The sequence below is a fragment of the Trichomycterus rosablanca genome, chromosome 7, assembly GCF_030014385.1.
Source record: "Trichomycterus rosablanca isolate fTriRos1 chromosome 7, fTriRos1.hap1, whole genome shotgun sequence".
Classification (NCBI taxonomy): domain Eukaryota; kingdom Metazoa; phylum Chordata; class Actinopteri; order Siluriformes; family Trichomycteridae; genus Trichomycterus; species Trichomycterus rosablanca.
The window spans coordinates 27,206,681-27,220,906 of record NC_085994.1 but is presented as its reverse complement, the minus strand read 5'-3'; the positions used below and the strand labels follow the sequence as shown (position 1 = coordinate 27,220,906).

The 14,226-nt window shown below is 36.9% G+C and overlaps 1 protein-coding gene across 1 annotated transcript in view; it reads right to left on the bottom strand.

The window, feature by feature from the left end:
* The window catches only part of LOC134318329 (dedicator of cytokinesis protein 3-like), a 179,241-nt gene that overhangs the window by 117,707 nt on the left and 47,308 nt on the right, over window positions 1-14,226 (bottom strand). Inside the window, exon 6 of the mRNA XM_062999191.1 lies at window positions 7,438-7,586. Within this exon, the coding sequence (XP_062855261.1) occupies window positions 7,438-7,586 (149 nt within the window). The remainder of the gene's footprint in view (window positions 1-7,437; window positions 7,587-14,226) is intronic.

Sequence of the window (14,226 nt, the reverse complement as noted above, 5' to 3'; positions counted from 1 at the left end):
TAACCGAATAATGACACACGAGTCTTTTTACCTAAAATGAGTTGATTAATTAAGAGTCTTGTTACAGAAATGATCATAAAACATTAGAGCCATAATAAATCATGCTACTTTTACTTTCTTACTTAAGTACATTTGAAGGTAAATTTAGTTTAGTACTTTAGTGGAGGTAAAGAGTATTTTTGCTTTTACTACTACTTTTACTGGAGTAATATGTTACCTTGGATATCTCTACTTTAACTCAACTACATGGTTTGTGTACCTTGTCCACCACTTACATTAGACAAAATGAACTAGTGCATATTCATAATGAATTCATTAATGTATTACATGTAGGAATCAATTATTAATCACTCATGAAATAAGACATGAATGAATGCTTTTTCATGTACCTGCACTATAATGTTAAAGGTACGGTAGTGTGTTTATGAATCTGTTCATTCAGTGCAGGCAAACCTTATGAATCCAGCACATGGCTTAGTGTTTAGCCAAAATTATTATTATCATGAATCCTCAGGAAAGTGAAGGGAGATTAGTTTATGTAAAAAACAAAACATAAAAAAACTTTAATCTCTGTACTGTATATTGTCTCTACTACTTAATGATATGGCATTATGTAATGTATGCTAATATAATGTACTGTGTGTTAACAAGAACGACCTATTAACAAGTCATTATAAACATCAATCTTCCACTTTATATACCAAATTGACATTAAAGCAGATGCAGTAAATGTAAAGGCAGTTGAAAATACCCAGAAATTGTACAAATGTTTATTATTTAGCGTTTAATATTTCATTCACTGCTGCCTGTCCCATATGAGAACATGACAGCGCCGGGTTTGTTTGGAACTATTGGAGGGTTACATGAACCACGTAACCGCGTAGCGGCGAGATCAAGGAGTGTCGCAACTCTCTCTATCTATGGCTCTGCCAATACCTATTTAGAAATACCGTTTTTTTAAAACAAAAACACACGTGAGAAGTGACGAGAAGTTTAATGATACCACGTCCAAAAATGCACGTCAACAAGTAACGAGTGATCAAAGTGTTTGTGCGCTGACGTGATGAAATCAAGGAGGAAAAATAAGTGAATCTGAGTGGATTTGGCAACACGAATAGCATGGATTGTTCTGTAGTGAGTTGGAGGTTAATAAATATTTTTGCAATGTGGGTGTTTTGTTTGGTCAGAAATACTGTAAAACGTGTGTGTGTGCCGGTGTATTCTGATATCAACTATATTATCCCCCTGTCCCACCTGTTTACACTCCTCTCCTGCGTTTCCCCTCACACCGTATCCTGCGTTCTCATTGGCTGTTCGACATGTCACTCATTCCCAGTCGCACATCTGAGATCAGATATCTGACGTGCTAGAAAACTCGAGCGCTCGGTGAGCCGGTCGGATCGAGTTGTTGGATAGTTTACACTTAGCGATCGAGAGCCGAGTTTTGATCGCCGAGTGAACGCCGAGTTGCTCCCGAGCCGGCAAATCTAGCGGCGACCAGTCGCCGAGCGAAAATCAGGGCAAAAATCGTGTGAACCAGGCCTAACGCAGCAACGTGCACTAGGCACACGGTGTCGGATGTTTAGTATCGGAGCCTCGTTTGCGAGTACGAGTACAAGTTAATGAGCACGGTATCGGGCAAATACCCGATACCAGTATCGGTACTCATGCATCTCTAGTAATAACTGCACATAATGTAATAACACAAATGTAATAAAAGCTTTGCACATAATGTTATAAAGTATTACATTATGTGCTGCTTATTACATTATCAATTGAGTTACAATAAAATTACATGTAATAAAATTAAATACAACACATACAATAAAATTACATACAACAACATATAATAAAATAAAAACACCAAACTGACCACTTAAAGTCAATATAAACAAGAGGTATATTTAGTGATGTATTGTTTTTACTTTTTGTAAACTAATGACAGGCTTAGATAAATTCTTTCAATAACATGAACATTATAAAACTGTGTAGATAAACATTTCACCATATTTCTATACCTGTACTTACAGGTTTAATCAATGTAAAATAATGTTAAAATAGGCTAAAATATAAACAATTTTTAATGTCCTCAGAACTAAATGCATGTCAGTTTCCAAATCAATGACAAACTATTCAAATTTTGTGGCAGGTACATTTCCCTGATTTCAACAAAATCTTCTGGAGTAGGACATCAAGTAACACTATTTCCAATTTACTTAATGAATGGGCATATAAATACAAATAAATAAAACTTAAATAATAATAAAGAAAATAAAATTAATGTTTATTTTCTCCAGAGGATATCTTTCACTTTATACCATCTAAATGTGGTATGTTTGAGAGCAACCCAGGTCTTCCTCCAATGTCTGTCTTGACCAAAAAAATGTCTTTATTCTTATAACAAGACCACTGCTGCATCCATCGTTTTATATAGTTTCATTATACTGATGCAACAGTCCTGGTCAGGCAATGAATCTCGTATGTATTTGCATGGAAGGTAAAGGGATAAGAGCTCTCTGATTAGGTGGGTTCCTAGCGTAGACACCTAGCATAGACATTGAGTACAGTATGTTTATAGGTATGGTATGGTATGGTATGGTATGGTATATTATCAACTCTAATTGGTTAAACCTTTGGGGTTACATTATTTAACATTAATTTAATTGCAACACTCAGTCCCCCTCATTTTATGGCACCATAATGTTTGGGACATAGCAATGATGATTAAAGCAGTTATGTTTAGTACTTTGTTGCCTATCTCTTGCATGCAAAGTCTGTGATTCATAAACATCACCAGGTGCCGAGTACACTGCAAAAAATGTGGAGTAAGATTTACTTAAAAAAAACTTAGGAAAGTTTTTCCATGTACAAACTGCTAGTAAATTTAACAGACCATATATTCAAGTAAAGGTTACTCACAATTCTATCTGGATTTTACTATAAATTCTTCAGTAAAAGTAACTTTGCTACACACTGCTTCAAGTATATTGTAATAGCTGTATCTTAGTAGATTTTACTTAAACATTGCAGCACTAAAAGCATTAAAACATGGCTTATAAAATGCTATATTATATATTATTAAAATGCTATATTATAAAATGCAAAATAATTTAACATTATTCAATTCAACATCAATAATTACCATATACTTCTTCTTCTTCTACTTTCGGCTTTTCCCTTTTTCAGGGGTCGCCACAGCGAGTCATCCTCATGATCGCTCATTGATTTGGCACAATTTTTACGCCGGATGCCCTTCCTGACACAACCCTCCCTAATTTATCCGGGCTTGGGACCGGCACTACAATGCACTAGTGCATCTAGCGGCTAGGTATCTATAGGACAATTCAGTGTTTCCAATTAACCTGGTGGCATGTTTTTGGACTGTGGGAGGAAACCGGAGTACCCGGAGGAAACCCACGCGGACACGGGGAGAACATGCAAACTCCGCACAGAAAGGACCCGGACCGCCCCACCTGGGGATTGAACCCAGGACCTTCTTGTTGTGAGGCGACAGTGCTACCCACAAAGCCACCGTGCCGCCCAATGATTACCATATACAAAAGCCACTATAACAGACAGACAACATTTTTTGTCAAACTTTTTTATTTGTTTTGCTCAATTAATGGAAATGCATTTTTTACTTACAGTTCAGTGGACAAAATGTCTTTCAAACAGCATGTTTTCTAAAGTCTCACTCGCTACACAAAAGTAAAAAATGTAAATGGAAAACAAACTATAAGTGTCACAGTGTAAGGACAAAATAAATGATATCTATCTTTCAAACAGATGCAAGTAAAAGTTTGTCAGAAACACTTGCTCCAGGTGGACTGACTGTAGTTATCCTCCTGAACTCATCTTTCACCTAAGACAAAGATTAAAAAAATAACAAATTAGTAAATATAAAGTTTATGTAGACCTCAGAATGTTATATTACATATTATAATTCAATTTGGTTTGGGGGGGGTAGGAACATTATCAAAATGTTTAATTTAAGCTGTTTAACATATATTATTTTCATTCTTTAATGATAAATCAGAACCATATTTTAGCTAAAAGAACATGCATAAACATCATGTAACATTTTTTCTCAATAGTGAAAACAACATTTTTACATAATCCATCTTAACACCGACATGCAGCCCGGTTCTGGACTGCGTTGCTTAGGGGGGCAGTAAGAAAATTGGGGGAGGGTTGGGGCAATGCCCACCCCAGCGCCCCTCATAGCGCCAGCCCTGCTTGTGTTACTTTAGTTTCGCCCTAAGCCGGATTCGAACCTAGGGCAGAAGAACGTGCGCGATGCGCGCTGCCCACTGCGCTACTCAAACAGTGAAGTATTTATAGTGGTGGTAAATTCTTAACTATTAAATATTTAACTTATTACTTAGATTCATACACTGGAGTGAAGCCGGTTCAGCCAAATCATCTGAGTCAGAGGTGTTTTCAGTGAGTCGGCTCACTCGCCTTGTGTACTTAGCGGGTTAATTAAGATTTCAGACTCGTGATTCCTGATTCAGTACAAAGATTCGAATCATTAACCCGGGTGATTCAGGAACCGCCCAGCTCTAGTATTGAACAGTCTAATCTGCAGCATTTCTCTCCCATTGATAAAAATACGGAACAAAGCGCGTCCCGTATCAGTTCAATACGGAACGCGACATTTAGTTTCCAAATACGGAACGATTCCGTATTTTACGGGACGGTTGGCAACCCTACTAATAATGCACATTTGTATTTGAAAGACCCGGGACTATACAGCCTCAGACAGATTTATTTTTAAGTAGCAAAACAGGCTTTCATAATCATTAGACAAAAGAACTATTTTAGAACCAACGTTTTAAGCCCACGTTCATTAAACGGAACAAGTTATCCCGATTAATATAACTACATAACATTCATTCTGCCATGCTAACAGACGCTAATTTGGAGTCAATAGTGTAGAAAGTTACACAAATTTTTAATATTTATAATATTAACTGGCACGGTAATATAATTTCTTAAAAAAATGACAACTTACCATAAAACAGTCCCCTTTGGCCAAAGTATGTCCTCAACAACCAAAAAACTTTGTGGTGAGAAGACTTGAGAAGATTCAAAAGTCTCAGCAGCTCGTTTTGCACTCCGTGTATGAAACGTGTCCGAACTTGTCAGGCAATGCGCATGCGTGGAACATAAAGTAATATTTACTAGAAGTTTTTAGTTTTGCTTTGCTTCAATCCAAGAAATAAAAAACATAGTTATTTTTACTTGGTATTTAGAATCAAATTTACTAATGTATTTGATAACAAATAATTACAAAGAAACACACTAAATTATATGTGACATTCTTAAGTAGCAAGACTGTACTAGAATATTCTTGTATAAAGTACTTTAAAAATCTTCACTCTATTTATTAAGTCAAAAAATAATTTTTTGCAGTGTATCTTCTATGGTGATGCTTTGCCAAGCATCTAATGCAGCAATCTTCAGAGCGTTTTTCAAGCCCTTGTTTCCTGTTTCTTCTTCAGTATCTGGAGCACATGCATCGATTAAATTTAAATCGGGTGACTGGCAAGACTGGCATTTTTTAAATTTGAAAAACACCTGTGTTGCCTCGGCAGTATATTTAGGATGATCATCTTGCTGTAGAATTAAGCGCCACCCAATGGGTTTGGAGGCCTTTACTAGAACTTGAAAAAATAAGATGTTCCTGTACCCCATATTTTATTTAGTGGTTTGCATCTTGCATTGTAGCCTCTGTATTTCCATTCATGGAGTCTTCTGTGGATAGATATTCCACACAGTTGATTTTGGTAATCCCAAGGTTTGACAGGTGTCTTTAATGGTTTTATTCTTGTTTTTCAGCCTCATAATAGCTTCTTTTATGTTCATTGGCAGACCTTGTGTCCTCTTGAACAATAGAAACTACAAATTAGAAGCAAGTCTAGTCTGCACTAAAGAAGCAATGGAACACACCTGAAAAATCATAAACACCAATAAAGCCAAATGTCCCAAACAGTATGGTGCCCTGAAATGAGAAGCCCTGAAAAAAGGGACATAATTTCAACATGGTGAGACCAAAATGCGTGCCTTCAATTAAAGCCTGGAACGAGTGCTTTAATCATGTCTAATTGGTTTGATTTGGTTTTAAACTGTTTAAGTAGAGGTCCCAAACATTCTAGAGGGCACTATACTGTATATACAGTATGTAAAGAGAGAGAAAGAGGTAGATTGATAATGATTTCTGTCATTAATTTGGAAATTGACATGCATTTAGTTCTGAGTACATTGAAAAATTGTGGCTTCACATTGATTAAACCTGTAAGCACAGGTAAAGAAATATGGTGAAATGTCTGGAGTGTTCTGAAAGAGAAATGTTTATCTACACAGTTTTATAATGCTCATGTTATTGTAAGAATTCATCTAAGCCTGTCAATAGTTTAAAAAAGTTAAAACAATACACCACTAAATATATCTCTTGTTTATTTATTTTATTGTAACTCAATCTGAAATGTAATAAGCAAAAATCTTATATTATTGAATAAAGATTATATTACATTATCAGCATTTTATTACATTAAGAGCTTTTATTACATCTGTGTTATTATGTGCAGTTACTACATTACACATAGTTATTACATTATAAGTTGCTACAGCCCCCCAGGCTACATCAGCAAGCCAAATCTTCTGCTGCCCCTACTACCAATAAACCCTATTTCATGCACAGTAAAACAGCTAAACACAACCTAGCTGGACCTCAAGGGGCCACAGCCATTTGGAAACATTTTCCTGGTTTGTTCTTGTTAGGGGCCCAGTTCACCAAATAGTTCAAACAAACATTCAACTGCTCCTCAAGTGGCCAGAGGTCTGCATTGAATGTGGATAAGTTTTGCTTGTCTGTTCCCCCGGATAATTCTAGTTAGATGCCGATCATGATTATTAAGCACCTGTGGGTGGCCATTGTACTGTCCATGATGAGTGGTAATACCTTAAATGATTTAGTCCCAGTAAACATGTGACACTGTGGATCGAGGAATGTTAAATCCCACATAACTTCAGAAATGGACTGTCTCATCCATCTGGCACCCACTATCATGCCATGTTTTAACATTGGCCAGTGTTCAACCTTACTTACAAGATAACACCTCACAACTTATATAGGTCTGGGTTTTTCCAGGCTGTCCCCTAAGTAAATGGCACTTAAAAATCAATAAACAGATTATCCAATTACTTTTGGCATATTAGTGTATAAACTAAACATATATTTTTTATAAAAAAATTATTATTTAAAAAGATCTCCCCTTATTTGTCCTGATTATGTCTATCTGTCTGACTTTTGCACATGGGACCAAAAACAGTCTGGTGGTACGTTTTCCTCTTTCATTTTTTTTTCACCTTGTTTTTATACTTAGTTACATGATGGTGGTTTTACATCTGGGTGACATGATTAAAAGCTCTTACTCATTGCCCCAGTCCAGTCGCAGTGTAATGTGGCGCTTGACCTCACGGCTCTGCTCCTGGGTCATGTGACCCAAGATCAGCTGACGTCGCAGGTCCATTAGCTCATTCATCACATGACGCAGTTTCTGGAATATCTCCATCTTGTGCTTCTGATTAAACACAGTATTTATTGTTCATGTTAAACACTTCAACTAGATACATACATTTTGAATATAACAACAATAACCAATTGCAAATAATATTAAAGTTGTGTATGTATGTATGAAAAAAAAACACATTGAGCAACTGGATATGTCTGGATGGAACGTAAAGTTCTTGCAGGTGTGCTGCAAGAATTTTCGGCTGCTCGCCTCCATCTCTGGTAGTTTACCACCTTAGAGGTCCTTCCCCTCTGTCCCCACATTGAATTGATGAGACATTCAGCTTCCAAAGATGTAGCCTTCAGTAGCAAGACACAACCTGCCCCATTACACAAGGAGCAGTCAGTACATGAACACTGCAGTGCTTAACCAAGCGGGGCTGGTCACCTCCATCTCTGGCAGTTTACCGCCTTAAAGGTATTTTTTCTTCCTCCCCATCTCAAATTGGTTTTCAATAATGGCAGCTTTAAATCCACGTACACCGGTGGGGTTGGGGTGCCGCTTAAGCATTGCCGTCCCTGATTCGTTTTGAGGATTCAGTTTTCTCTATTTCCAAGAACTGGGTTGTTGCAGACAGCTGGAGTATGGTCCGTGTACCTTTGATCATTCGTTTTTCACTTCAAATCCCAAAGAAGAAAAACAAGAAAACGGTCGTTTTTCGTTTCAAAAAAACAATATCGGAAAACGGGGCGTTATTTGTTTTTCGTTTTGAGATAAAAAATTAAATAACAAACAAGCAGAAAATGAAAAATCGTATTTAAATTTTCCGAAATCAACGTTTTCTATCAGTTTCTAAACGGAAATAAACACACAAGCATGTGCACGCGCTAACATGCGTGTATTTCATATATAAACAGTGTAAATCAAGCTCAAGTGTTGAAAAACCAATAATAACGTAACGACGCGTCTCCTGTTGTTCTGACTTTTGTGTTTGTACATTTGAGGTGCATATATTTGCTTTATCTGCAAAAAAAACAATTATGGGGAAGCGTACTGGACGTTGGTCCGTATACCTTTGGTAATTCGTTTTTCACTTTAAATCCCAAAGTTGAAAAACAAGAAAACGGGTCGTTTTTCGTTTCAAAAACCAATACTGAAAAACGGGAAAACGGGGCGTTATTCGTTTTTCGTTTTAAGATCAAAAATCAAATAACAAATAAGCAGAAATTGAAAAACGGGTCGTATTTTAATTTTCCAAAATCAACATTTTTTATCAGTTCAACCAGAAATAAAAGTGCGAGCGCGTGCACGCGCTGATGTGCGTATACATGCTTCATATAAAGTGTAAATCAGGTACAAGTGTTGAGAAGACGGAGCAAAAAGTCATAATAACGTTACGCCGCGTCCCCTGTTATATTACCATATAGAACTCGATTCTGTAATAAGAACTAAACGTACATGTCACGGTGAAACTATTACAAATACATTTGATTGTTGTTGCTCCTTGTTTACTGCAGAGTTAGTTCGTGCAATTTTATTAATTTTTGGATGTTTACTGGCCGAGAACAAGAAATATTGAATCGCCTCGGTTAAGGATTCGAATCTTCGTACTGAATCAGGAATCACGAGTCCGAGATCTCAATGAACCCGGATCCTATGAGTCCTCTGATTGGCACTGGCTCTGAGTGCATGGAAGACAAGTGATATTTGGATGTATTTTCATGCAGTAAATCAATCGCAATCAAGATGTCAGTACAAGTGACTCAAGTGAACCGAATCACATCACTGAGTGACTCAGACTAACCCGAGTTAAGCAGAAATTGAAAAACGGGTCGTATTTTAATTTTCCAAAATCAAAATTTTTTATCAGTTCAACCAGAAATAAAAGTGCGAGCGCGTGCACGCGCTGACGTGCGTATACATCCTTCATATAATGCCAAGTTCACACTACATGACTTTCCAAGTCGTCGGGTCGCTGTACAGTTCACACTACACGACTGAATCTTTTGCACTCGGGAGTCTTTCAGTCGGTGTGTACTTCACACTACACGACTAATCGAGAATAAGGGGGTTTCACACTACACGATCTATCACCAACTGGAATCACAGGCGAGCTTCTCTGGTGTCCCAAACTAATTTTTTTTTTTTTTTTTACAAAAACACATGTGAGAAGTGACGAGGGGTTTAATGATACCACGTCCAAAAATGCACATCAACAAGTAGCGAGCGATCAGTGTTTGTGCGCTGATGTGCAGCGTAAAATCAAGGAGGAAAAATAAATGAATCTGAGTGGATTTGGCAACACGAACAGCATGGATTGTTCTATAGTGAGTTGGAGGTTAATAAATATTTTTGCAATGCTGTGTTGGTGTTATGTTTTGTAGAGAACGATCAAGTCAGAAATACTGTAAAACGTGTGTGTGCCGGTGTATTCTGATATAAACTATATTATCCCCCTGTCCCACCTGTTTACACTCCTCTCCTGCATTTCCCCTCACACCGTATCTTGCGTTCTCATTGGCTGTTCGACATAGCACTCACTGCCAGATGCACAACTCAGATCAGATATCTGACATGCTAGAAATCTCAATCCGGTCGCCGAGCGCCCGGCGAGCCGGTGGGATCGAGTTGTTGAGTAGTTCACACATAGCGATTGAGAGCCGAGTTTTGATCGCCGAGCAAACGCCGAGTTGCTCCCGAGCCAGCAAATCTAGCGCCGACCAGTCGCCGAGCAAAAATCATGGCAAAAATCATGTAGTGTGAACTAGGCATAAACTGTAAATCAGGTACAAGTGTTGAGAAGACGGAGCAAAAAGTCATAATAACGTTACGCCGCGTCCCCTGTTATATATTACCGTATAGAACTCAATTCTGTAATACAGGCATAACTAATCGTACATGTCACAGTAAAACTATTACAACATCTAATGCTTTTTTAAAATCAGCGTTCTGCTTATTATTTACCAAATAACTTTTTGAAATATATTTGATTGTTGTTGCTCCTTGTTTACTGCAGAGTTAGTTCGTGCAATTTTATAAATTTTTGGATGTTTATTGGCCGAGAACAAGAAATATTGAATTGCCTCGGTTAAGGATTCGAATCTTCGTACTGAATCAGGAATCACGAGTCCGAGATCTCAATGAACCCGGATCCTATGAGTCCTCTGATTGGCACTGGCTCTGAGTGCATGGAAGATAAGTGATATTTGGATGCATTTTCATGCAGTAAATCAATCGCAATCAAGATGTCAGTACAAGTGACTCAAGTGAACCGAATCACATTACTGAGTGACTCAGACTAACCCGAGTCCATAAAATGAACCGAGTTTACCACCACTATGTGACATGTACGATTAGTAATGCCTGTATTACAGAATTGAGTCCTATACGGTAATAATAATAATAATGTAAAAAATAATGCAGCATTCTTTTTTCTTAGAACAGCCCCCTATTTTTTTAGGATAAAAAAACGTAACGTTATTATGACTTTGTGCTCCGTCTTCTCAACACTTGTACCTGATTTACAGTTTATATGAAGCATGTATATGCACCTCAGCACGTGCACGCGCTCGCACTTTTATTTCTGGTTGAACTGATAAAAAATGTTGATTTCGGAAAATTAAAATACGACCCGTTTTTTAATTTCTGCTTGTTTGTTATTTGATTTTTGATCTTAAAATGAAAAACAAGTAACGCCCCATTTTTCAATATTGTTTTTTGAAACGAAAAACAAAATACAACCCGTTTTCTTGTTTTTCAACTTTGGGATTTGAAGTGAAAAACAAATGACCAAAGGTACACGGACCCAGTAGGGTCTTTTTTGTTTTTTTTACAAAAACACATGTGAGAAGTGACGAGGGGTTTAATGATACCACGTCCAAAAATGCACATCAACAAGTAGCGAGTGATCAAAGTGTTTGTGCGCTGATGTGCAGTGTAAAATCAAAGAGAAAAATAAATGAATCTGAGTGGATTTGGCAACACCAACAGTATGGATTGTTCTATAGTGAGTTGGAGGTTAATAAATATTTTTGCAATGCAGTGTTGGTGTTATGTTTTGTAGAGAACGATCAGATCAGAAATACTGTAAAATGTGTGTGTGCCGGTGTATTCTGATATAATCTATATTATCCCCCTGTCCCACCTGTTTACACTCCTCTCCTGCATTTCCCCTCACACCGTATCTTGTGTTCGACACTGCACTCACTGCCAGACGCACAACTCGGATCAGATATCTGACATGCTAGAAATCTCAATCCGCTCGGCGAGCCGGTCGGATCGAGTTGTTGAGTAGTTCACACACAGCGATTGAGAGCCGAGATATATTGAATCGCCTCGGTTAAGGATTCGAATCTTCATACTGAATCAGGAATCACGAGTCCGAGATCTCAATTAACCCGGATCCTATGAGTCCTCTGATTGGCACTGGCTCTGAGTGCACGGAAGACAAGTGATATTTGGATGCATTTTCATGCAGTAAATAAATCGCAATCAAGATGGCAGTACAAGTGACTCAAGTGAACCGAATCACATCACTGAGTGACTCAAACTAACCCCAGTCCACAAAATGAACCGAATTTACCGCCATTATGTGACATGTACGATTAGTTATGCCTGTATTACTGAATTGAGTCCTAATAATAATAATAATGTAAAAAATAATGCAGCATTCTTTTTTCTTAGAATAGCCCCCTATTTGTTTTTAGGATAAATAGTTCTTGTGTGAATTACAAGGGCAGAAAAAAGTACGGCAGACACAAAAGTCAGAACAGGGGACGCAGCTTAACGTTATTATAACTTTTTGCTTCGTCTTCTCAACACTTGTACCTGATTTACAGTTTATATGAAGCATATGTATACGCACCTCAGCGCGTGCATGCCGTGCTCGCACTTTTATTTCTGGTTGAACTGATAAAAAATTTTAATTTTGGAAAATTTTAATACGACCCGTTTTTCAATTTCTGCTTATTTGTTATTAGATTTCTGATCGAAAAACGAAAAACGAATAACGCCCCGTTTTCCAATATTGGTTTTTGAAACGAAAAACAAAAAACGACCCGTTTTCTTGTCTTTCAACTTTGGGATTTGAGATGAAAAACGAATTACCAAAGGTACACGGACCCAGTAGCCTGTCTTATTGTGACAACCAGTTCTCAGTTCCTCACTGTCCCTTTTCTATCCACTTTCCCAGTTGTGGGCTGCAGATGATTTGTGTCTTTCATTTGTTACTTTGTTTCAGTTATTATGGCCACCTCATTATGGCCACTCATTTATTTCCTTCTTTGTTGTAAAGTTTCATTTAATTAAGAAACAAAGGCATCCAACACCAATATATCCCCTGTAACAAAGTATTGCCCCTTTAAAATAGTAACTGTTTGTAACAGTTCTAACAGCAATGACTGAATGAAAACACTTTATAAAATTTGATTTTGGCCTCTCACATCAGTGTTACACACTGCTAGGTCTTTGGACAATAACCCTTGGCTGGACTTTGACTTACCTAATCTAAAACTTAATGCTGTCTTATTTCAGCCATTAATATATAAGCTTGCTTTTGTATGCCCAACTCAATAACATTTTAGTTTTACCTTATAAATAAATGATTTTTTTTTTTTTTTCAAATAAACAATTTTTTAGAGATAGATAATTGGAAGTACTTCTTTTCTCAGAAAATTTAAGTTGGCCAGGTCCTGCACAGAACATTGAACTATCACTCAGACAGTGGTACCTCAGTGTTTAAGGCTAAGGGCTATCAATTTGATGGTTGAGGGTTTAAATCCTGGCTCTTCCCACTAGTCAATGTTGGAAACTTGAGCAAGGAAATCCTGTGTACTGTATATGTGTATGTTATACAATAAAGGAATTTTTTATTTGTAAAATAGTTAAAATTCCATTGTAACTTCCTTCCAGACTGATATTTTAGCTGCTTTTGTTTTTTGCACTTTTTGATTTTTTTGAAATAGTAACATAGTGTTTCTAAATAAACAATACAATGACTGCCTAACTTTAATAATAAGATTCAAGATTAGTAAAATAAATACTGTATGGATTAATAATGTCTGGAATCAAGTCTACTTTTGTTTAGTTGGCTAAATTTGCCTATAATTTAAACTTAATTAACTGGTTGCTTCAGTAACAAAGAGGCCAATTACTTTTCAACAAGAATACTGTGGGTGTTAAATAACAGTAAAAAATTAGTTTTAAATAAAATGTTTTTCTCCCGGTGTAATATGTTTTGCTTTATCACCTTAATTCATTCAAAGTGACAAAAATTGCAATAACGAAGTCAGTCAGAAATTACTTTTAATACCACTGTATATGCATTTAGGGCAGATGTGCAATTTTACTTATTTACTGATTTTTATTGAAAGGGAAACAAGACATGACTCTTAATAAGCAATAATGCTCTGTGCGCAAACCTGTGGTTGGCTGGTAAAAAGAAGCAGCTGATGACTCCACACTTGCCAGGAGGTACACAGAGGGGTAAAAGTAGCAAGAGAAAATGCAATGGGGAATTGGAAACAGTTTATTATTATCTGATGTATTACAGCATAGTGGAAAGTTTGTTATAGTCTGGGTGGGTTGTGTTGTGTACACATATTTATAGTGTACGTATAATTATTATAATGTTTTTTATTTGTACTATAACAATCACCACTATTCTGGAAAGACTTTTTACTAGCTTTTTTCATAAGCTGGCTGTGGGAAT